General features: G+C 47.3%; 1 protein-coding gene across 2 annotated transcripts in view; it reads left to right on the plus strand.

Moving 5' to 3' along the window:
* The window catches only part of MASP1 (MBL associated serine protease 1), a 74821-nt gene extending 53047 nt beyond the window's left edge, over positions 1–21774 (plus strand). Inside the window, exons 9-16 of one of the 2 annotated variants that reach the window (XM_088131609.1) lie at positions 3575–3712; positions 4827–4901; positions 14719–14853; positions 15365–15478; positions 16700–16885; positions 17633–17700; positions 18744–18843; positions 20404–21774. In XM_088131609.1, coding sequence (XP_087987735.1) covers positions 3575–3712; positions 4827–4901; positions 14719–14853; positions 15365–15478; positions 16700–16885; positions 17633–17700; positions 18744–18843; positions 20404–20594 — 1007 coding nt within the window. In that variant the 3' untranslated portion in view covers positions 20595–21774. Of the gene's footprint in view, positions 1–3574; positions 3713–4826; positions 4902–8752; positions 14545–14718; positions 14854–15364; positions 15479–16699; positions 16886–17632; positions 17701–18743; positions 18844–20403 lie in introns of those variants that run through there. The other variant, XM_088131610.1, reaches the window with a different exon arrangement.
* The last annotated feature ends 2066 nt before the right edge of the window (positions 21775–23840 follow it).

A 23840-nucleotide genomic window follows, 5' to 3' on the forward strand; every position in this document is an offset into this window, starting at 1 on the left:
GAACTCTAGGAGAGAGGACGCTGTCCTTACTTTATCTTATTTTATTTTATTTTATTTTATTTTATTTTATTTTACTTTACTTTACCTACTTTATTTTATTTATATAGCCTGATCCTAGTTGCAACAGAATACAGGCAGTCCTCATCTTACAACCATTCAGTTAACAACCGTTCAAAGTTATGACGGCACTGAAAAAAGTGACTTATACCCGGTCCTCGCACTTACTGTCACAGCATCCCTGTAGTCACATGATCAAACTTTGGACCCTTGGCAAATGGCATGCATTTACAATGGGTGCAGCTTCCCAGGGTCATGTGATCACCATTGGCAACCTTCCCAGGGGGCATCCATAAGCAAAGTCAATGGGGGAAGCCGGATTCACTTAACAACCGTGGCAGAAAGGTCATAAAATTGGGCACAACTCACTTAATGACCACATTGCTTGGTGATGAAAGTTCCAGTCCCAATTGTGGTCATAAGCCGAGGACTACCTGTATTCCAGACACATTTGGTACCAAGGGAAGTTTTCCAGCCTGTTGTGCTTCTAAAGAGGCATTCAACTTCCCAACCTGGATTCTGTATTTTTCTCTCGTTCTCCAACTCTCATTTGACTTTTGTTGTATTCATACAACATCCTTAACCTGAATTCATTGATATTCTGACACGTTAAGCTTCAAAAATCCTTTTCTAGCTTTAATCCTAAGCACACATAGCATATTATAGGAAGGCAGCCAGTAATTCTTGGTTAAGTTGTGGTTGCGCAGATATAGCTGGAGTGATAGTATCCATCATTCATGTTTCTGCAGCAATTCTGGTCCTTCTAATTCCTCTCCTGTCTTCTTCCTAATTTCATCACACAAGTGATCAAATCATTAGGATGATGTCATCGCTGCTCACCGTCAATCAGATTTAGCTATGGGATAATCAAGGATCACACGGTAAATCACATTACGCCATAATGGCTGTTCCCCACAGCACACTATCCTGGTTACTAAATTAACCCATTTTCTAGCTTTGGGCCCTACGGTGCACCTCTAAACGAACTAGAACCATTAGATGTGTGCAACTCACTAAACCATATGTACATCCATGCACACACAACCTCATCAACCTTTAGTGCATTGTTTTTCAACTTTGGCAACTTGAAGATGTGTGGACTTCAACTCCCAGAATTCTGGCTGGGGAATTCTGGGAGTTGGAATCCACACATCTTCAAGTTGCCAAGGCTGAGACACACTGCATTAAAGCATCAAATGGTTTATGAGTACTTCTGAGAGTTGAAGATGTGTGGACTTCAACTCCCAGAATTCCCCCACCAGCCATGAATTCTGGGAGTTGAAGTCCACAAGTCTTAAAGTAGCCAAGGTTGAGAAACGTTGATCTAAATCACTAGGCTTTTCCTTCATCCTCTTGTTTCAGTAAGCCTATGTTGTCCTCTTCGTGAGTTCCAGTGTAAAGAGCTCTTTTCAGACATGACCGCATTAAGAAGGCATGGGCTGTGTTCACACAACATGCTAACCGAGGTCGAGTAAAGAGCAGGCAGTTGCATTAGCGCACTAGATAAAGCCGGGTTTGTTTTAATTGGTTTGGGTTTCTTTGTGGCTAACAGCATGGCCTGCAAACCCCACATGGCATATCCAGAGATATATGAGCACATTGGACAAGCTCAGCAACATGGGTCCATTCAGGCAATTGTCAGAAGGGGCCTGGAAGTACCTTTTCCGATTCTCAGGTTTTATGCAACTTCTCCTGATACGCACGTAGACTAGCCCAGTGCTCCTCAGACAATCTCTTCAGTATTTGGCTCAGCAGATTGTGTGAAGATGGCCACGAAGTACCCACCCCTCAACTGCCCACACTTCTGGCCCCATCTTTTCATATCCACCCTTCCGTACCACATCTGGGAAAGGGAATCTGTGTGCAAGCTGCAGCGAATGTGTGAACAGACTCTGCGTTCAATCAGCTTCATGTCTAGCACTGATTGTGATGGGCCCGTTCAGACATGCAGGTCACCCTCCCCGGATGCTTGGTCCTTGCTGGGCAAACAAGCCGGTGTGAACTGACCCTCAAATGCCCAAAGTCCAAAATGGATGTTCTCTATTGTTCTGCATTTTCCTTATTTCATTTGTCTGTTCGGATTCCACTCTCGTGGTCTGTTTCAACAGGAGGTGCCAGAGAGTTTTTAAAAAGAACAATGAGCTACAATGGGAAGAATGGGTGAAACGCTAAAAAAAAAGGATTCTTGTTTTATTTTCCACATTAGTAAGGCAGCATTCCAGTCTGCCCTTAATGTTCCAGATTTTAAAAAACAACTCACAGGAATTATCTTCATTTATATTCGCAACAGCTCAAAACATGCAGTGTCTTGCTGTAATATTTTCTCCAAATACAGGCAAACCCAAAATCTTTCATTTAATCCGAATCATGGAACAGTTCAATTGCCCAGAAGAAAAATCTGGGCAAGTTCCTTTTCCACCCCTAACAGGAGTTTTAAGAAGAGATGACCCTCTCTTGGAAAAGCTCCCCAGACCACAATTTTAAAAATATTCAGAGAAATTGAAAGAGGTTCATAGAAGAGCAAAGAGGGAGAACAGAAATTAAATAAAGATGGGGTGGAAAGAACCGGATATATCTAGCTTTCAGAAAAGACAATTTAAGTGGGACATGAATTCCCTTTCCAAATACTGAAAGGATGATAGGTGGAAATTCTCTCCTCCAGATCTGGACCGTGCATAACTTAGTGCATGGATCTGTACCTTGTCCAAAATTTGGGGTTTTTTTCCTTAATATATAGAGCTCATACTTCAATTTTAAAGCAAAACAGATCCTCAGTTTTGATTCGATCTATTGTACCTCATGGGGTGATTCAGGCTGGGCCGATCAGGGCTTTTGATATTGATCGTTGCTTAGAGGAATATATTATGTTCAAAAATCCAGAATATACTAGCGGTATATTGGAAAACGCTAAAGTTCTCGATGTTTTTAGAGCCCTCGTTGACTCATCTGTCCTTTCTTCTTTTGGTCTTCTCTCCATCTTCTCTTTCTGGGTTGGCTCATATACTTTTTCCAAAACGTTAGCACAACGAGAAGAAAAAAGTAACTCCTTCCTTGTTTCAGAGCGCAGCACGCAGACGAATGGCTGATTTGGTGGAGAAGGGCAAATTCCAACCCAGCATTAGGAAACTACAGTTGCTTTGCATTAGTCAAGGAACTACAGGAAATAGGCCTTTCAAAGAACCCTTTCAAAATTGAATTTCTTTCTGTGTAGAGGTAGGAAAAAAGGAACAGCCACACTTCCGCTAGATTGATTGATTGATTGATTGATTGATTGATTGATTGATTGATTTTTATGTATTACATTTCATATGCCATGCGAGTCCCAGTGACTCTGGACTCTGGCGGGACTGATCTTCTCAAGAAGATGTCCACGGGATGCGGTCAACGGTGCCAAGATGGCGGTTGTGCTGGGGCAATCGAAGCTTGGTCCCAAAGAAAAGGACAGGAGTGGGAAAACCCTGAATGATGACTAAGCTGCTTTTGGAAGTAACCCTCTTCCATCTCTTTGACTTTCCAGTTGCAGACTGCAACCCCCCCCAAGAACTGTCGCACGGCTTTGTCGCCTTCTCCAACCCCCAAAACCTGACCACGTACCAGTCGGAGATCCAGTATTTCTGCCAACAGCCATACTACCAAATGGTCCCCAACGTCACAGGTGAGCGAGTTTTTCACGGGGCTCTGGACTCTTGGGGCTTTCTTGCACCCAACCCCCTTCATCAAGTCCTTGCATTCAGACAACATGCCAGGTTTGGCTAGGGTTCGCCCTGTTAGGTGTTGAGCCAGCCCGGCCCTTTTCATTAGCTTGTGGTTCAAGCTATTATACAAACCTGGAGAATGGGTTAGGTCAGGACCCAGGTTAAGTATGTTGTGTGAATGCAACTGTGAAGTGAATGGAAGAAGCAGCAGTGACAGAACAGGAGGCAAACAGATCCAAGGTGGCCAAATGCAGGGCTAGACCAGGAAGGTATGTCTGTTCCAAGATGGTCCTAGCAGACAAGCATCTTGGAACCCTGTAAGGCAGTGTTTCTCAACCTCGGCCACTTTAAGATGGGTTGGCTTCAACTCCCAGAATTCCCCAGCCAATTCTGGGAGTTGAAGTCCACCCATCTTAAAGTGGTCGAGGTTGAGAAACACTGCTGTTAGGAGAGGTGCTGGCCTTTGCATGCCCTAATATCTGGTATCCAAAGGTATAATGCTTCAAAACATGGAGTCTCAGTTTTCAAATAGCAGGAATAATAGGAATACGGCAACTGTTGCTGAGCCAGACCCAAAACGGTCCGGTGGTTCCGGCTTCTTCTGCTGATCAAGGCTCTGTTCATCCAGCATCTTAGCCAGGACAGCTAAAGACGTGTGCACATCAAGCTACGTTTGGTGTGTTTTCACCTTGCCCTTTTCTTTGGGTGCATGATTCAGCCCGTCACACAAAACTCCCCCCAGTTCCTTTGGGAACCTTACGGCTCGGCGTCTGGTAGCATCCTAAACACAGGACTGTTCAGTAACCAGGTTAAGCAGGCCACACACGAGTCCCTTTACTTGCTGAGGTTCAGACCTGGTTTTGTTGGGTGGCCTGTTCTCCCCGCTGTTGTCTTTCTTGCTAAACTGCAACCGCCTTGTGATAGAGACACTTTGTGCCCACTTCGGCTTACAAACTGGGGATGGCAACCGGTGCCCGAAAGGACTGGGGAACAGCAGCTGGTAAATATTGCCCTGGTGCCATCTGGTGGTTGGCCCACCCCATAACCAGATTTCAACGTTTGGCTTTTTGGCAGGAACGTTCACCTGCGACGCCAAAGGCGTTTGGAGAAGCAACGAATTGGGGACCCGTCTGCCCTCCTGCCAACCAGGTACCTCAGTGAACCCTGGCACCCTCCACGCACGGCCTCTTTTCTTTCGGGTCGATGGTGCATTGTCAAACGGTGACGTCTTTTGCCCAGGCTCCTTCCTCCGTTGGCGACAATCACCCAGGAAAAACAGATGTCTTGAGTGGGGAGTCGGTTTTCAGATGGGCCAGCTGGCTATTCACTGGGTTTTCTCCTTGGGGAGGACAGGGCAGTGCTTGGGGTGTCTCAGTAAATCAGCCCAAGTGTGGGATTGTCAGAAGACGACAGGGCTGGGCTCACGCAACATGCTTCAGCTGCTGCATTCACATGACACGTTAAACGGGGTTGTCAAGAGACTCGATTCCGTTTATGGCACCGTCGCTTGTTGTAGAAACCCAGCCTGCTGGGTTAGCCTATGATTCAGTGTACAGTGCAACTCCCCCATGGGTTAATTTAGTAACCGGGTTAAGCACATGGGTGACTTCAGTTTTACCTGAGGCAAAACCCAGTCATTGCGATTCACACAACACCTTTAACCCGGTCATTGAATTAACCCATTTTACAGGTTTGTCCGATACCTATACCATTCAGCCATAAATGCATCAGACGGGTTGGATTCTCACAACACACAAGCCTAAAAGATGCTGGCTCCTTTGCTGCTGAAAGGTATCCACGCTAGCGCACTGACTTTTAATTTTTTTAAATCAAACCTCGAACCCAAGACTTTCTGCATCCGAGGCTCACCCTTTCCCACAGCCTTCCCCTAGCCCATGCGCCCGTTTCTCCACTGCTGGTATTCCTTGTGACTAACCGATCGTGGGTTGCCCATCTGGGCTTGTTGCTACGAAGCAGAGTTGCACGCGGCACGGAGGGTTCTGTGCGCCGGCCAAACACGACACCACTGCTGCGGGAGAAGCATCGTTTTCTTTTTTCAACCCCGGCTTTCTCTTCAACCCACCCTTCCCACTTCCTGGGTCTGCTTTCGGGGCCGAGGGAGTGCAGACGAGCTGGCGGTTCCTGGAGAAACGGTCGCAGAGGTCAGGTCCGTCCTCAGCCGGCGGCAAAGAATTCCTCTGCGGCTCTGTTGCTGCGGCACACACACGCACATATGCATGCACACACACAAGCCTTCTGCACTTTCTGGACTCCAAAGCCCAAGGTTGTCATTTTTTGATGCCAAGGGACATTCTTTAAATCAGTGTTTCTCAACCTTGGCCACTTTAAGATGTGTGGACTTCAACTCCCAGAATTCCCCAGCCAACATAGCTGGCTGGGGAATTCTGGGAGTTGAAGTCCACACATCTTAAAGTGGCCAAGGTTGAGAAACACTGCCCTATGGACACTTGATGGGAAAATGGTACAGAAAAGGTGAATGTAGTTTATAAGTCTTTGCATCTCGAGATCCTTGCAGCAGTCAGAAGCCACGTCCCAGACCCAGCGATGCTCCATGGCCACATGAAGTGCAGAGCACGGGTGAGCACCGGGCTGGAGTCCAACCTTTTTCTCCAACTGCTTGGTTATATTTTCCTCCTCCGCTCCTCCAGCTTTCTCGCCCCCTGCCAGATCTTTCACCCGGCTCCATTTCAGCAACGCAAATAACCCCATCATGCCCTTCAGCTCCCTTGATTGTCGTTCAGTTAACTCCAGAGCAGTGGAAGGGAGAAACAGGACCTCGGCCAAATGATATCCTCACCATATGGGTTACTATAGGGATAAGTGCCGGGGGAGATCGCCACTACGGGAGACGAGTCTCTTTGGAGACTCCAAAGTTTTTCTGCTCGGGTTTGTATTGGGTGGGCTCGCCTCGTTTTCCTTTTCCTGCCCCGCGTTTCACCTCACATCGCCTTCCTTTTTCTGGCGAATAAGCAAACACACGTAACTCAGGCGAAGCCGCAACCTGACGCGTTACCACTGAAATTCCTGCGAACTGTTGTAGACGTCTGACATTTCTATCCATGGCTGCTTTCCCAGGAGAAAATCAACCCCTGCGCTTGCACTGAACGGGGTTCTTCACCTTTGCAATTTCCGTGGGCAGAGGGGAGCGATGCGTCCGGGTTTACCCGGGACTGGCTGCGGCCTTCATTCAAAAACTACAGCTCTGTGACAGCTAATGCTTTGCTGCGGGTTTGTGTTATTTCTTCCCCTGTGTTTACATGCCACCTGCTCTCACGATTCAGCATGGAGGGTGTTACCCTGTTTGCATGCCAGGGAGAACTGACATCCCGGCTAAAGTTTGGCGCTCTAATCCAGCGACTGCAGAGGTCTCAGTATTCTCTGGGAGCACAACCGAAGGATCGGTGCATTTCCCCCGATGTGCGACAACCGTACGACTTTCCTTGCTCTGTTGCATTGCCAGCGATCCTAGGCCAGCTCTGAAGAACAGGCGGGTTGCTTCCCCACGGTACGCATGCGCGGCCATGTGCCTTCCCACCCCACCAAGGTATTCCAGATCTCCAAATAAGCAATGATGGGTCACACCATGTACAGGGGCTCCATCATTGCTGGTAGATCATGCCACCGGTCCCTTTTCATTTGAGGGCAGGAAAAGACAAGAATCTTTGGATATCATGGAAATGTGTAGACACCACTCTTAAGATCCATGCCAGAAAACAGATCCTGCAAGGATTTCAGGAATGCTGCTTTATTGTTCTGGGCAGTGTTTCTCAACCTCAGCAACTGAAAGATGCGTGGACTTCAACTCCCAGAATCCCCCAGCCAGCACGCTGGCTGGGGGATTCTGGGAGTTGAAGTCCACACATCTTGAAGTTGTTGAAGTTGAGAAACCCTGTTATAAGGTACAATAACAGACTCCTGGAAGCCTGCCAGAAATTCCCTCTGCCCCCTCTTGTACCCAGCAGAATCAAGGAGGGCTTGTTTTATTTTTTTTATCTCTTACACCTTCTCCTTTCCCACGGAGCTGCCATTGCAATGTCCTGGAAGGGAAGATGCCTTACACCAAAGCAGTTCATCCCTCTATAAAAGATAAAGTCTCTCTCAAGCTGAACTCAGCTCCTGGTGCCATCACAGACACCTCCATAGATTCTTCTGGGCAAGAGGACAAAGCTGGATTGCCAGGGCCATCTTCTGGGACATCAAAAGACCTCTCAGAAATAAGGAAGGGTTGGGTACCAGCACAGAAGGCAGAAAGGAGGCAGGCTCAGGGGTGCCCACGGTGAGCTGTGAGGTCAACTGGGGACATGATCTCAAGTTTCCTTGGTCCACATCTGCAGGTTTTGGCAAGTGATTTCCCTTGTCTGAAAGGGAAGACTGGAAAGGTAGAAGCAGTCACATCCACAGGGGTGGTCAAAGAAGTCAAGATGGTATCTGCGATTGCATGATCGAAGCCCTGCTCCATCTTGACTTTTTTGGACCACCTCTGTGGACCTCCCCAGGTAGGTCAGAACTGATGTCCCTGAAAACAAAACTTGGCATGGGTTTTAAGAGAGGGTTGATAAGAACAAACTAGGGAGGCTCAGAGGGCTTCTCTTTGCCCTGGGGAAAAAAAAATTGCATGTTTGAAAAATAATTAATTCCCAGATTTCTTGTAACCATACATTTCCTTGCCTTCGCTATTAAAATGTGCCTGGCTTCGTGCAGACAAACTTGCCATGTAATTTAACAGCAGAGTGTAATATTTAAAAAAAATTCAAATGCAAGCTTTCCTAATTTTAAATCACGCATGCAAATCCAGCCATTGTCAGTACAGTGGCCTCCAGCTATGAAATTAAACCCAATCACCTTCTAGAACTAAGTTGTAGGACATCAGCCCACCAGTGGCTAAATGGGAAAGTTTGGCATAATCTACCTCAACTCACGGCCCTGCTCTCTTTGGAAGGACAAAAGCTAATTGTGTGCTCTGTTGTTTTCTTCCTCAGTGTGTGGACAACCCAGCCGCGCTCTGCCTACCCTGGTCAAGCGTATAATCGGTGGGAGAAACGCAGAACCTGGCTTCTTCCCCTGGCAAGCGCTTATCGTGGTGGAGGACACCTCTCGGGTGCCCAACGACCGATGGTTCGGCAGCGGAGCTCTCCTCTCTGAATCCTGGGTGCTGACCGCGGCCCACGTCCTCCGCTCCCAGCGGCGGGACAACACGGTGATTGCTGTCTCCAAAGAACACGTCAACGTCTATTTGGGCCTTCACGACGTCAGGAACAAAATCGACGCGGTCAACCGGACAGTGGAGAAGATTATCCTCCACGAGTCCTTCGACATCCAGAACTATAACCATGACATTGCTTTGGTCAAGCTGAAAGAGGAGGTCACCATGGGACCCTACATTATGCCGGTTTGCCTGCCCCAGGATCAACATGAGTTGGAAGGACCTCAGCCGAACACGCTGGGCTTGGTGGCTGGTTGGGGTATCTCCAACCCCAACATCACGGTGGATGAAGTTATCAGTTCAGGGATGCAGACCTTGTCTGATATTCTGCAGTACGTGAAGCTGCCTGTGGTCCTCCACGCTGAGTGTAAGACGAGTTACGAGTCCCGATCTGGTAACTACAGCGTGACTGAGAATATGTTCTGTGCCGGTTATTATGAGGGGGGGAAGGACACCTGCCTTGGAGATAGTGGGGGAGCGTTTGTCACCCGAGACGTGGACAACCGGAGGTGGGTGGCCCAAGGATTGGTCTCCTGGGGTGGACCAGAAGAATGTGGCAGCAAAGAAGTCTACGGGGTCTATACCAAGGTCTCCAATTACGTGAACTGGCTGCAAGAGAAAACAGGGTGGACATTCCTGGACTCCGATCTGGGGGGCAGGTGAACTGGGATCAGCTGAGCCCCAACCCAAGGACTGAAAATGTGTTAGAAGAATGACACCCAAGTTCAGTGACGTCGCAAGTTCTCTGAGGGCCTTATCGATAGGTAGAAGGATCTGAAGATCTTTCCTGCACGTGGTACTTCTGTTGCAGGAGTTTTGCATAGTCTGGACACTCCAACTACAACATCCCTAAATGAGGGCATCCAGTTACAGCCAGGCAAGCTCCATGAAATCTGGTGGGCCTCTACGGTATAGCCTCCATGACATCATTTCCAACTTCTCTCCCAGCCTTTTGGTGCCGGCAGTGGGACAGTTTAAATATGCGCTGAATTCTGTCATTTCATAGAAAAAGGTTTAGGAATGCTTAATCCAAGACCGTGCTGGAGTAAGGTATAAATTTCATTTATTCTCAGCAGGCTCTGCAAGCAGGGATAACTCATCTCCAAACCCCTCTTCTTATGGGCGTGAGAGACTGAATCCCTTCCAAATGCCCTTTGAACCCACACTGGTGATATTCCATTATAAGGCTTGCAAATTTTCCCCATTGCTTCCTTTCCGCTTACCTGGCTTGGGAGCAAACATGACACCTGTGATGATGATTTACAACTCTTCTCCTCTCTTTGCAACTCCTTGATGTCTGTTAGGGCAGCACCTCAGGAACCGGGGTCCCTGGGAAATGCAGTTTTCCCCGGGTACCCAACTCATTTGTATGCAATTACTTTTTCCCTTACATGCCCATTTTATATATTGATTGATTGATTGATTGACTGATTGATTGATTGATTGATTGATTATGTGCCATCAAGTTGGTGTTGACTCTAAGCAATAACATAGATTTTCTCCAGGAGGATCAGTCTCCAGCCTGGTCCTTCAGGTCTCCAAAGGATGCCCCCATCGCTACTGTAACTCAGTCCATCAGCCTTGCTGCTGGTCATCCTCTTCTTCTCCTTCCACCTTTCCCAGCATTATGGGCTTCTCAAGGGAGCTGGGTCCTTCAAAACTTCCAATGGTGCACTCATCACCACTGTAACCAAGTCCATCCCCCTTGCTGCTGGTCTTCTTCTCTTTCCTTCCACCTTTCCCAGCATTATCAACTTCTCCAGAGAGCTGGGTCTTCTCATCATGTGTCCAAAATATATGATAATTTGAGGCTGTCATTGGTGCCTTGAGTGAGAACTCTGGGTTGATTTCTTTGATGATCCATCAGTTTGTGTTCTTGGATGCCCGCGGTCTTCTCAAGGGTCTTCTCCAACAACAAAGTTCAAAGGCATCAATACTCTTCCTATCCTGCTTCTTCAGAGTCCAACTTTGGCTTCCACAGAGCATCAGGCTGCCTTTATATATTAGGGTACCTAAAATGTATATCCCTACTTCGTAATATCCTGCCCATTTTTAAGAACGTTCCTTTAGCTGGAGCTGGCCTTGATGGTGGAAATGGTAGTAGATGGTCTGTGCGGCTACAAAAAGGGCGTCTCCGTTTCCCCATCCCCAAACGCGTGTTTTATTTACTGTGTGCACTTTTAGTTGAGCCCAAAATATGAAACGCGAAGCGCAGGAAACCTTCACCTGCCTGCAGTTGCTACCGCTTGTCCTCTGAAACTACCTGGATGAGTTGAATGGAAAACATGCAGACGAGCTCCCTCTAGTGGCCTCTCCTAGAATACCAGCCTGTTCCTTTGCAGGTAGAAAAACATTTGATCATCTGTCCATTGTACCCCCAAATCTGAACGGTTGGGTCAATTTTTCCAGGTTAAGGATAGGCTCCCTGGAGAAATGTGGGACCCAAAAATCCAGTGAGACACTCCAAAAGTTTGTGTGGTTATGGTTGTTGTTGTTTACAAAATTCAAGTTGTGCTCAGCCTGCCATTGCCAAATCAGTCTTTGAATGCTGGTCATTTTCGTTGCTTTAATTATCATTTATCATCCTTCCCTACCCCCCCCCCAAAGAAATAAACGTAGAAAACATGGTTGCAGATGGAAAAACATGCTTGTAATAGAGAGGCTCTATTCCACTTTCATTACAAAGAGGGGTGACTTTGCTCGTCCATTGAAAGAAGATTCTATTACTTTATATCCTTTTCAACCAGCAATTATTAATATTGCACATTCTTCGCCCCTGAGAAAACTTAATAAACATACAATCTCACTTTAGGATGCTTAAAAGAAGCTAACAATAAATCAATAAAGGGCAGCGGACAATGGTAGGATTTGCACATGATGCTAAGCCGTAATTTGTTGACCAAGCCGCTAGTGGTGAAAGCCATAAGCCATAAGCCCCGGCTCACACACCTTGAGTTGGCAGGTTGGCCCTGGTTGCCTTTGCTCATCTTCAGAAGTTGAATCATATGTTGGGCCTGTTGCGATTAAATGATCCATATTCACACAACCTGCTAATCTGGGCGAGGGAATGCTGAGTCTGCCGCCCTGAGCACGTGAAGAGAGGCAGGGGAGCAAATAAATTAAACCAAATCAGGATGAATACAAACCAGGTTTTGCATATTATGTATGCGCTAATGCTAGGCCTTAACCAACCTGGTTAAGCGTGTTGTGTGAAAACTGTGTATGTGTTAGTGTGTAGTCCAAATCCAGATGTGTGGTGTTTTCTATGATTGAATGTATTGTGCTGAAAATGGATTCATCCCATAACCGGGTTAAGCAGGTTGTGTGAAGGCATTGTCTTGGTCCTGCCGTATTGGACCAGGTTGATTGATTGATTGATTCATTGATTGATTGATTCATTCATTCATTCATTCATTCATTCACAGTGTTTGTAGACTAGTCAAGTCTTGGTAAATTCTGAGTCGTGCACCGGATTAAGAAAAAATATAGACCAATACTGTATATTTCTCCCCTATGATTGGAACAGTTTGGATAACCGTTTTAATTCTGAGTGGTGGATTATTTAACTAAAAATTGTCCTTTCGCACTGCCTACGCATTCAGGGGCATTCATGGAAGGGGATCAAAAAAGTCAAGCTGGTGGTCACACATAAAAAGGGGTCAGGGCTTGGATTGCACAGTCACAACTGCCACCTTGACTTTTCACACACACACACACACAGATGACCCTGCTATGTGTAATAATTTCCCTTACTTTGTACCCTGGACTTCTTGCAAGTCTTGTTACTGTACCGCCTTCTTATAAAATTGGAGACACTCCCAGGATGGAGACGTAGACACTTTCCCAATAACACGAAGATGCGTTCTTTTCCATTCATCATTTTTTACGTACAGTATTTTCCCTTCATGAGCAAACAGCAATGAGAAGTGATGCACGGGCATAATTGAAAGAAGCGTTACACTATAAAATGTGCTTAGGATCGGTATTCTTGACTGTTACATATTTAAGAGATATTACGCCATTTATTATGGGTTTTATACTCCGTTTTGTAGCATTCCTAATATTCTGTATTCATAACCTTTAGAAGGAAATGAATAAAACTGTTGCCTTACACAAAAATCTCATTACATTGGGAGATTGCCTTTTGCAGTTCTTTAAATAAATTCAATTTTTCAGCTAACAGTAGCAGCTGAGGTGGTTGTTACATCTGTACTACAGGTAATTCTCACTTAACGACCATTTGTTTAGCGACTGTTCAAAGTTACAACAGCACTTAAGAAAGTGATTTATGACTGGTCCTTGCACTTACGGCTGGCGCAGCATCCGTGCGGTCACGTGATCAAAATTCAGGCGCTTGGCAACCGACATGTATCTAGGGCGGTTGCAGTGTCTCAGGATCACATGATCACCATCAACAACCTTCCCAGCCGGCTTCTGACAAGCAAACTCAATGGGGGAAGCTGGATTTGCATAACGACCATGGCAAAAAAGGTTGTAAAATTGGGCGCGACTCACTTAACAACCACATCACTTAGCCATGGAAGTTCCGGTCCCAATTGTGGTTGTAAGTTGAGGACTATCTGTATTGGGCTGTTGGTTGATGCAAGTCTTTTGACCTGCCATCCCATAATCTGTGATATTCTGAAACTGGATAAAAATTACTGATTGCCACCGGTATGCCCCTTGTTCATTACGATCCAGGAGCAACCACTGGGGATGCGGGTTTGAAACCCCATCTTTTTGGCCTGTGTCATCTGTGCAACACACATAAAAAAGGGTTGGTGTTTCAACTGCACAGTGGTGCAGCTTAATTTTAGCGTCTTTTAGGGTTTGTATCATTTTTCTACTGTTTTTATGTATGGTGTCATATTTTTTGCAACCCAGAGTTGACGGCAAGATGAGTGGCCCTATAAATTGGCTAAATAAACAAGGAGACCCAGCTTCTAGCCTCCCTTTCGCCATGCAAGCTCCCTGCCAGTCACTGTGGCTCAGCCCAGCCTCCCTCGCAGGATTGTTGTTATGTGGAAAATAGGAGGAGGAACGCTTTGTAGGGCACTCTGAGCTCCTGAAGGAAAAGCAGGATCTCTTTCTAGCCAATAAAAAAAATAAACCCGCTTCTTGCAATAATGGATCCTGTTGTGTCTCAGAACCTAATACATGCAATAGAATGAAGTCTCTGCAATGATACTTGTGCATGTTTGTCTTGTTCTTCCTCACCTCTCCTATTCCTGTCACCCACCCTGACGGAGGGGCTAATGCTTTGCCCTGAGAAAGGAAGGTGGAGTGGGGTGGGGGAGCAGCGAAGGGGTTCAATTGGCCTTGGGGAGACCCAGATTCAAGTCCAACCTCACTCATGGAAGCTCATAGGCCTTCTCTCTCAGTTCAGCCTACCTGGCAGGGTTGTTGTAATGGGGTAGGGAGCACTATATTCGCCTCCCGGAGATCTTGAATGAAAGAATGAGATACAGATCAAATCAATCCAAGAGATAAATATGAATGTCCGCTGTTCTTCCTCTTGCTCCCTCCTCTTACAAGCCTGTGTTTCAGCAACTTTTCAGGTTTCTTTTACTCCAAATCAGTGCTTCTCAAACTTGGCCACTTTAAGACGGGTGGACTCCAACTCCCAGAATTCCCCAGCCAGCCTTGCTGGCTGGGGAATTCTGGGAGTTGAAGTCCACCCGTCTTAAAGTGGCCAAGTTTGAGAAACACTGCTCTAAATCTTGCTTTTCCATTCTTTCCCAGTCTGTGGGAAACCCAAATTTTCCAGAAGCTCGCTGGCCCGTATCATCCAGGGACGCTATGCTCAGAGAGGGATCTCCCCATGGATTGCCATGCTCCAGAGGAACGGACGTCTCTTTTGCGGGGGGTCACTCATAGGTAAGAGCCTTTCAGATTAAGCGACGCCGGCAGAACAGGGAAAAAATACCAGGAAGGGTGCTGAAATGGAGCGATGGCCCCTCTGGCTCTGTTCACACAACACGCTTCCTCAGGTCGGTGGAAGACTGAGAGTCCGTGTAATGTGTGAGTCGGACTAGCGCTAACCCTGGTGAGTTGGGGAAAAGCCTCGCAGCAACCCGCCCGCTCGGTTCCTTTACGATTCAGCATCCTGGGCTGCAAATGGGCTCCGTTCGGCACCCAGGTGAGCGGGGTTATGCAATGGCCCCCCAACCCGGGGAAGAGATGGGCACCCCTGTTCTTCCATCGCAGGCGGAAAATGGCAGAATCTGGATGTGGTCACTGTAAGCTGGATCCTGGAGGTCTGGGTAGGAGAAACAGCAGGGAGCCTTTTGCAAACCCAGTCTGCAACCCCGAATCCCATCGCGGGGAGCACGGTCGCTCTTCCAGAGAAGGGGAAGGGGGCTCCTGACCTTGCGCTTTGTATTTCTAGGCAACCGGTGGGTTGTGACTGCCGCTCATTGCCTTCACGATGACCTGGACCCGGAGAACCCGGTTTTCAGAAACACGCACGTGATCAGCCCGTCCTCCTTCACTATTATCCTGGGTAAGGGATCGCTGCAAAACAAGCCACGTTTGTAGCTCTGCAGGGAGGGGCACCACTTTTGTGAACAAAGCCGCAATTTGCAAATTCAGCTGGCTCCGTCCTGGGAGTTGCTGTTTACAGAAATGCGTCTATCTTCCTAAGTTCCTCTGCCAGTAGAGCAAGAATTCCACTTTTCTGGAATGCGGGGTTACTTTCCTTTCCCGCGGCTGAGTTCTTCGTGCCTTTGTTTCCCCGCCACCGTATCGGTGAGCGGCGCGGCTCCTTCGCTGCCACCACCGCCCCTCCCGTCTCGCTGCGAAAATTCATTTCTCTCTCAGATAGCTCAACGGGCTTCGGGGCTCTTTGCTTCAAGCGCGGCCCAGGTTTTTCCACCTGCGGTCTCATCTCCTGTGCAGAGGCTGCCCCGCTGGAAACGGGGGGTTTCGTCGCTGGGCGCCCCTTTGGCCACGGGGATGACCCGATGGCTGCTCCCCGCAGCGCTTGCCACGTTTCCTGTTTGATAGATTCTTCCGAGGGGGGGAAGGAGGGAGGAGAGAAAAAGAAGAGGAAGGGATGGGATGGGATGGGATGGGATGGGATGGGATGGGATGGGATGGGATGGGAGGAAGGAAGGAAGGAAGGAAGGAAGGAAGGAAGGAAGGAAGGAAGGAAGGAAGGAAGGAAGGAAGGAAGGAAGGAAGGAAGGAAGGAAGGAAGGAAGGAAGGAAGGAAGGAAGGAAGGAAGGAGAAAAAGAAGAGAGGAGAGGAAGGGAAGGGAAGGAGGGAGGGACACAGTTTTACCATATCCTTTGCTTCCAGCGAGGAAGAGGAAAGTGGCAGAGCGTTTGTCAATTTCAGTTAGTTAAAAGAAAGGGGAGATTGTGGTACACTGTAAAAACCAAGGACAGACCCACCAGTTCCCTTTTCATCCTTGTCCTTGTACAAACAAATATAAAAAGACAGGCCCATCCCTTCACTGTTCCACCAGTGAACTCCTTTGTTAAAAAAATATCCAATATCAGCCAGGCCTGATCCTGCTTAGCTTCTTCACGATCAGTCGAGGCCAGTCAGATGCAGACCCTGGCTGTGAGGTAGAATCCAAAGGTAGTTCCGAATTATATCAAGCCCTTACATGACTCCGAAGGCTGAGAAGGGCGTGGGCGACGTCTCCGTTTTCTGAATAAACGAGCAGCGCGCTCTCTTCTTCCGCCACCTCCTCCCTCCCTCCCCGTCCCTCGACAGGGAAGCACCGAACTCAGAGGCGAGACGACACGGAGCAGGCGCTGCAGCCCCGGAGGATCCACGTCCACCCGTCCTACAAGGCCGCCACGTTTGAGTACGACATTGCAGTGGTGGAGCTGTCAGAAGAAGCGACCCTGAACGACTACGTGCTGCCCATTTGCCTTCCGGATGGGTCTCAGCAGAAAGGTGGGGACGGGGTAGCCCGGCCGGCTGGGGGGTTCTGGGAGTTGAGGTCCACACCTCTTAAAGCTGCCCAGTTCGAGAAACGCTGGCCTAACCCTTGCAAATGCCCTGTCCGGTTATTGCAACTGTAAACGCAGTCCAAGGCACGTCACGCGCACATCAGCGGACGAATGGGCACCGAGAGCCCCAGGTGCAGAGCGCGCGAGAGAAGACATGCATGCCAGATCTCGAGGAAAAGTCTAGCGAGAGGGTTGAAGCCTCCCCAGATCAGCAATCTGCCATCAACCTCGCCAAGCCAGCGCTGCTCCTGAGATATCAGCAGTCGCCGCCCCACCTGGGAATAGCTGGGCCTGATTAAGGAAGGCCACCTTTAGCAGGTTACTTCTGGGCTGACTTGCCCAGTTCCTGTAGAGCCGAGCACTCCTGCGCGTCCCCGTCCTCTTGTTTTCAACCCGCCAGCGGTGACATTCGTGAAGGTTCGGCGGAAGGCGTCCTGGTTTCTGTTACGATACCCTGTAACAGTAAAATGGCATTCCTGCAATCCTTGCAGGACTTGTTTCCCGACCTGGCCCACCTCGCGGGGCTGACACCCCGTTGGGAAAACCTACCCCCGAGGGTTCCCGACGTTTCGACGAGGGGGAAGAGAAGGTCGCTCCATAACTATCCGATCTGGGTATCGGAGGGAAGCAAAGGTCAGCCGAGACCATTCCCAAATGCCGATATCACACCCGTCTCTTTGCCTCCCCCCAGACGCCATGGTCATTGTCAGCGGATGGGGGAAGCAGTTTCTCCAGCGTCTCCCAGATGCCTTGATGGAGGTGAGCTCATGTCGAACTCGTGGTCTGTCTATCAATCTATCCTCCTGGATAGCCCTCCTTGACAGCCCTTTTCCCTCATCTGGTATCTCCAAGGAGGTTAAGACTACAGCCCTGGGACCAGCCCTCTGTACCTGGGGGCCTTTGAGGAATCAGCAAAGGAAACGGGGTCTCTCCGAACCACCTTCTCCAACCTGGTGCCCTTCTGATGCGGGGCCCAGGGAGTTGAAGTCCCAGCGTATGTGAAAAAATGCAAGTTGGGAAATCATTGAGCGCAGTGTTTCTCGAACTGGGCAGCTTTAAGATGGGTGGACTTCAATTCCCAGAATTCCCCAGCCAGCTTGCTGGCTGGGGAATTCTGGGAGTTGAAGTCCACCCATCTTAAAGTTGCCCAGTTCGAGAAACAGTGATTTAGAGAGTAAGATACATTGCACTGTGTCTTGATTGACTGGGACAATTCATATATACTGTAAATATAATGAATTAATTCAGTCTCCCTGGTTTGCTTTCAGCTTAGCTCCGATGCTTTTTCAACCCCACAAGATTCCCAGCTGACATAGCTGTGAATTCGAGGAGCTGAAACCATGTTTGGGACCCTCGGAGGGAGGGCTATCCATTTCTTGGGCTCCAGAAGTAGCAAGGGGGTCTCAAAGAAATCCATGGTTATTTTCTCAAAAATGTGGGTGCCGAGGGAGTCTGGACTAGACGAATCTCTGAATGCGAGATGCTCTGAAAATTGCAACTTCTGAAGTCCAGGTTGGAAACCCTGGAAGTAAATGCAGAATTCAGAACCCGTCCTTCCCGTAAAAATTGATCTCTTGGTGATGATGGCGCTCCTTCCTGAGATCGTCCTTCTTAAATTTTGCTTCCCTAGGAGCAAAGTTCTTCAAAGTTCTTAGAAGCAAATTTCTTCTTCTGAAATGTATAGCTTGCCTTATCTCCAGGAGCGGAAGGAGGCTTATGTGGGGAATTCCCTTCCTTTTATCCCCACAACGACCCCCCTGTGAGGTAGACTCGGCTGAGAGATTCTGGTTTTTGTACCACAGATTGAAATCCCCCTGACTGACCATGGGGTGTGCAAAGAAGCCTACGCCAGACTGCAGAAAATCGTGACTAACGATATGATTTGTGCAGGAGAAGAACAAGGTAAAATACAGACCAGGTGCAGAACTCATCTCAAATTCTGAACTAATTTTCCTGTTCTTTCATTTCTTTCTCGAACCCCTGAGGCTGGAGTGGGGAGAAGGGGAGAACTTCTTGGAGTAACTTTTCTGCACTAATTTCCCAGGGTATAAATATTTCCCCCTTGAAGAAAACAATTAAGGGAGGCAGATGGATGTGCTTACAAGGCAGGCAAGTTTATGAAGCTTTTCTCCTGCAAGTTCTGTTTCAGAATAGACCTAGGACTGTTGAATTCACACAATGCACCCAACCTTGTAGTAACCTAGGGGGTTGTGTCACATTAATCCCGCCAACTTATATAAAACAAGGTTGCATTCACAGATCTGGTTATTAAATCACCCTTCTTTTCTGGGCCAGGCAATACATGGATCTATAAACTAAGCAAAAGAGTAGGATTTGGACAATCTAGAAAGTCCCAGGAAAAACAAATCAAATTTAACACTAAGTCCAGGGCGTGGGGTGAATGCAGTGCCTTGGACTTGAACCGACTTGATTATGTGTTTATGTGGGTTTCAACTGTTTAACCGTTTTGGGGGATTTGTAAGCTGTCCAGAGTCTTCTGGAGTGGAGGCCATAACAAATCTAATTAATTTAATTTAATTTAATTTAATTTAATTTAATTTAATTTAATTTAATTTAATTTAATTTAGCAGGCTGTGTGAATAGAGACACTAAGTTCACATACTCCACAAAGCTATGGCTTGTTTAATTCAAGTTTCTTGACTCTGCCAATATGCTAGGCCAGTGTTTCTCAACCTAGGCAGCTTTCAGATGTGTGGACTTCAACTCCCAGAATTCCCCAGCCAGCATGGCTGGCTGGGGAATTCTGGGAGTTGAAGTCCACACATCTGAAAGCTGCCTAGGTTGAGAAACCCTGTGCTAGGCCATAAATGGTTTACAAACCACAGGGGCTGGTTTCACACCACATGTTAGGCCTGGAGTGGAAAAAGTTCTGCCCAAGAAATGTGTGAGACCCACCAGCATCTATCTGGTGGCCCCTGGAGAGCCCCCGGAGTGAGGAGGGCAAAGGGTGAAACAGTCAGTTGTGTGCTGTTTTCATCATTCACTCTAAACAGGGTTAGGTGGACCCATCTCAACTTGATTTTCAGAATTGGGGCAGATCTCAGGGAGGCAACCTCTCATGGTGGACCCTTTGGGGCTTGTGGATCTTGAGAAGAGGAGAGGGTCATCCTTTGCCCTTCCTGGCTGATTCATGGTCATGAGATGATCTAAAGGAGATACAGGAGAAATAAGACTTGACTGAAGCACCCAGTGCAATTATAGACCAGTCTCCAGGGTTCTGTCTTTGGAAATGGTGATTGGGACATTTTGGACTGCAACTCCCATGATCCTCAGCCAGATGAGCAACACATCTGGAATGGTTCAAGGTGGGGAAGGCCGTCCTAGATAGTAAAGCTCTCTTAGGGGCAGACAGGGAGTCAAGGAGTAGTAACAGCATCTGGAAGTCTTGCAAAGAATGCTGGCTGATTTATGAGATGTTATGAATTCTCCTCTCTCTCTTAGGAGGAAAAGATGCTTGCAGTGGGGACTCTGGTGGCCCCATGGTGGCTTGGAGCAACCGGACCGGCCAATGGCAACTCATAGGGACCGTATCTTGGGGCGACGGATGTGGCTTGCAAAACCGCTATGGAGTCTATTCTAACGTTCTCTTGTCCCTCCCTTGGATAAGGCAAGTTGCTCAGATGGAAGACTGAAGCCTCATCTCCAGATGGTCGGCCTGCCATCTCATCTCATCTCATCTCATCTCATCTCATCTCATCTCATCTCATCTCATCTCATCTCATCTCATCTCATCTCATCTCATCTCATCTCATCTCATCTCATCTCATCTCATCTCATCTCATCTCATCTCATCTCATCTTTTCCTCCTTCCTTCCTTCCTTCCTTCCTTCCTTCCTTCCTTCCTTCCTTCCTTCCTTCCTTCCTTCTCTTCTTTTTCTCCCTCCCTCCCTTCCTCCCTCCCTTCCTATCTCTTCTTTTTCTTCTTCCTTCCTTTCTTCCTCCCTCCCTTGATGTTGACAAGAAAGAAGATCTGATCCAAAGCCTAGGATCCAGCTGGTGCAAACTTGGGTCCAAAGACACGAAGCTAAACTTATCCAAGGAAACGAATGTGCATTTTTGATTAAAACCACAGGACTTTTGCAGCCATGGGTCATTCTTGCGAAGGAACTGAATAATCAGGACAAAGAAATCTCAGGAGAAATGTAGTTCTACGGGCAACTGAGTATGCAGCTTGGCTAGTGAAAGACTGTGGCTTGGTAATGGATCTGTTAGAGACCTTCAGCATCTCAGGTTGCAAAGACTTCACACCTTCAAATGTCATGAGGTCTTGACACTAAATTTTCTCAACCTAACTTTGGATTCCAAACCCCTGAAATCCCAACCCTTGGAAAGCTTGAAGTCCAACTCATCTGGAGGATGTCATGGTGGGAAGGGGTGAACCAGACAATCGGCTATGTTCACACAATATATTTGACCTGTTTATTGAATAAACCCATTTTATGAGTTGGCAAAATATACTGAACTATAGATTAACCCAAAGGGCTGAGTTCACAGAACACGCTAACCCAACTCTCCCCCCCATCCCAAGCTTCAAACTAACCAAGTTCAGTATATTGTGCAAATGCAGCCGTAGATTGTTTACAAACTGGGTTAGGCATCTGTGTGAACACAAACCATTTCAAGAGCTGGACCGAGGATCTCATTTGAACCAAATTTTAAAAAGCAGCATCCAAAGAACTCTAAAATTCAGGGCTTTCTGCAAATGCCATTAAGAAACTACCAACAATAAAAACTAAAAATGTGTCTTATAATTTTGCATTGACGTATGTTTCAAGGCTAAAAGTCACATAAAATAAAACTTTTAATAACAAAGTCAAATTTTTTGGTAATTATCCATCTGGCTAACACTTCATCTAAATCCATGTGGATTGATAAGGGAAAAAAATCCAACTGGGGAATAATTTTCAATAATATTAGAATATGTCAGATTGAATGGAAAAGTGTACATTTTCAGGATTTCAGAACTCTTGATCAAGAAAGGCAGGTCAAAAAGTAGAAAAACAAACACTAAGCCATTTTTTTCTCCAGAAGATTCACACTTTTTTCCTTTTGCAAAATTATTTTCATCTTCTAACTCAGCCAAGGGGCTGCTAAAGCCCCCACCCTCTGAAAACACTAGGTGTTGTTTATGAACATCAATGGAGAATAAGCCCCATTGAGTTCAAGGAGACCCATCGCTGGGAAGGACCGTGAGCCTGATTCAACCGCCTGTCAGCCTTCTGAAACTTCACAAACGTCGCCGCGTGCATTTCGGTGCGTGGAAGAAGAAGAAAGTTGTCATTTTGTCTTTAAAACATGAACGAAGGGATTCTCGGATGTCCACATTTTATAGCCAAATTCATATTCTCCAGTTTCTGCGTGCAGAACCAGGTATGACACATTAGATATTCACACCTTCTTCTTCAGAGATACAAGCAATTGCTAAAACATGTTCTGGTATTAACTTCCCCTAGTCAGATAAGATTACAGATGTGGCACAGGATGAGTTATAGAATCATAGCTAGCAGCAATGCAGGGCTGTCCGCAGGGTAGTCAAAGAAGTCAAAATGGTGGCCATGGGGGTGCAGCTGAAGCGCCACCTGGTTTTTCATGTGGCTATAAGATGCATCCGTATCTTCTTCTGAGTAACGTATGACTAGGCTGCATCTGGGTACAATTCTGTGTGTGCCTGCTCTCCCCTTCTTTTGCACCTCTGCGTGTGTGTCTGTGTGTGCAAGTGTGTGTGTGCTAGGAAGCACAGGCCATGCTATGTACGGTTGGCTCTGGGTCGTGTGAGAGGAGGGATGTGGTTTAACATGGAGTAGTCACCAACCTCTGAGTTTTCCCCCTACAGATGAACAGTGTTGTCCAAACTTGGCCACTTTAAGACGAGTGGACTTCAATTCCCAGAATTCCCCAGCCAGCCATGCTGGCTGGGGAATTCTGGGAATTGAAGTCCACTCGTCTTAAAGTGGCCAAGTTTGGACAACACTGATGGAGGAGAAACACATTTTTTCCCTCCACAGTCCTTCATGAGGTTGCTTCTGACCACCCACCAAATCTGGCCTGTTCAGTTCAAAGCGTGTTAGACCAAAGACAGGAAGCCCTTCAAACAGCGTCGTGCTCACCATCCAAAGGATTTAATTGCCCAAAACGGACCTCCTGATCTGCGTCACGTGCTAAAAAGAGGCGAAACAGCCTGTGCTGCCTGAGATGCCCCCCCCAATTCAGAAGAATTGCAAGACTACCCTCCCCATATAAGGAAGAGGGAAAGTTTATTCTCATCTGTGCAAGGTGGCACCCAAATACTCTTGCACGAGGATGCTCCCGGGCCAAGGCACATCCAGGTGGAGCCCCAGGTGAGTTCCAAACTCCCAGGTCAACAGTTTATAGGTTGACCATGCAAAGTGTACGTGAGCCCAAACCATGTTCCTCTCTTAACCATCACTATTTACAGCGCATAATGACTCAGCTAACCCATGCAGATTTGGTGGTGCATAATCACTGTTGGGGCTAGAGATACAAATAGTTTGCTACCAATTATTCCAGCATCAGCCATTTCCCCCTCCTGACGATAGGATTCCATCTGACCTTTAGGTAATCTTGTAATCCTAAACCTTGTCATCCTAAATGATGCCTACACAATCACTAATACAATGTCTTACAGATATTCCCCCAGAATGTCCTCAAGAATAGGGTCAAAAAAGTCAAGATGGCGGCCACCACAGTGCAATTGCACGTGATGCACGTAAAAACTGGCAGAGCATTGATTGCACGGTCGCAGCTGCCATTTTGACTTTTTTTACCACTTCCTGCAGTCCCCTCGCGCTACAGGGAGTTATCCAGCTGGTGGGTAGACAGGCATAATTCTGGGCCCATTTACATGATTTATGTTAAGA

The sequence above is a fragment of the Python bivittatus genome, unplaced genomic scaffold (assembly GCF_059951505.1).
Source record: "Python bivittatus isolate LINGU-HERP-01145 unplaced genomic scaffold, Pbiv_v1 ctg000980_np1212, whole genome shotgun sequence".
NCBI lineage: Eukaryota > Metazoa > Chordata > Lepidosauria > Squamata > Pythonidae > Python > Python bivittatus.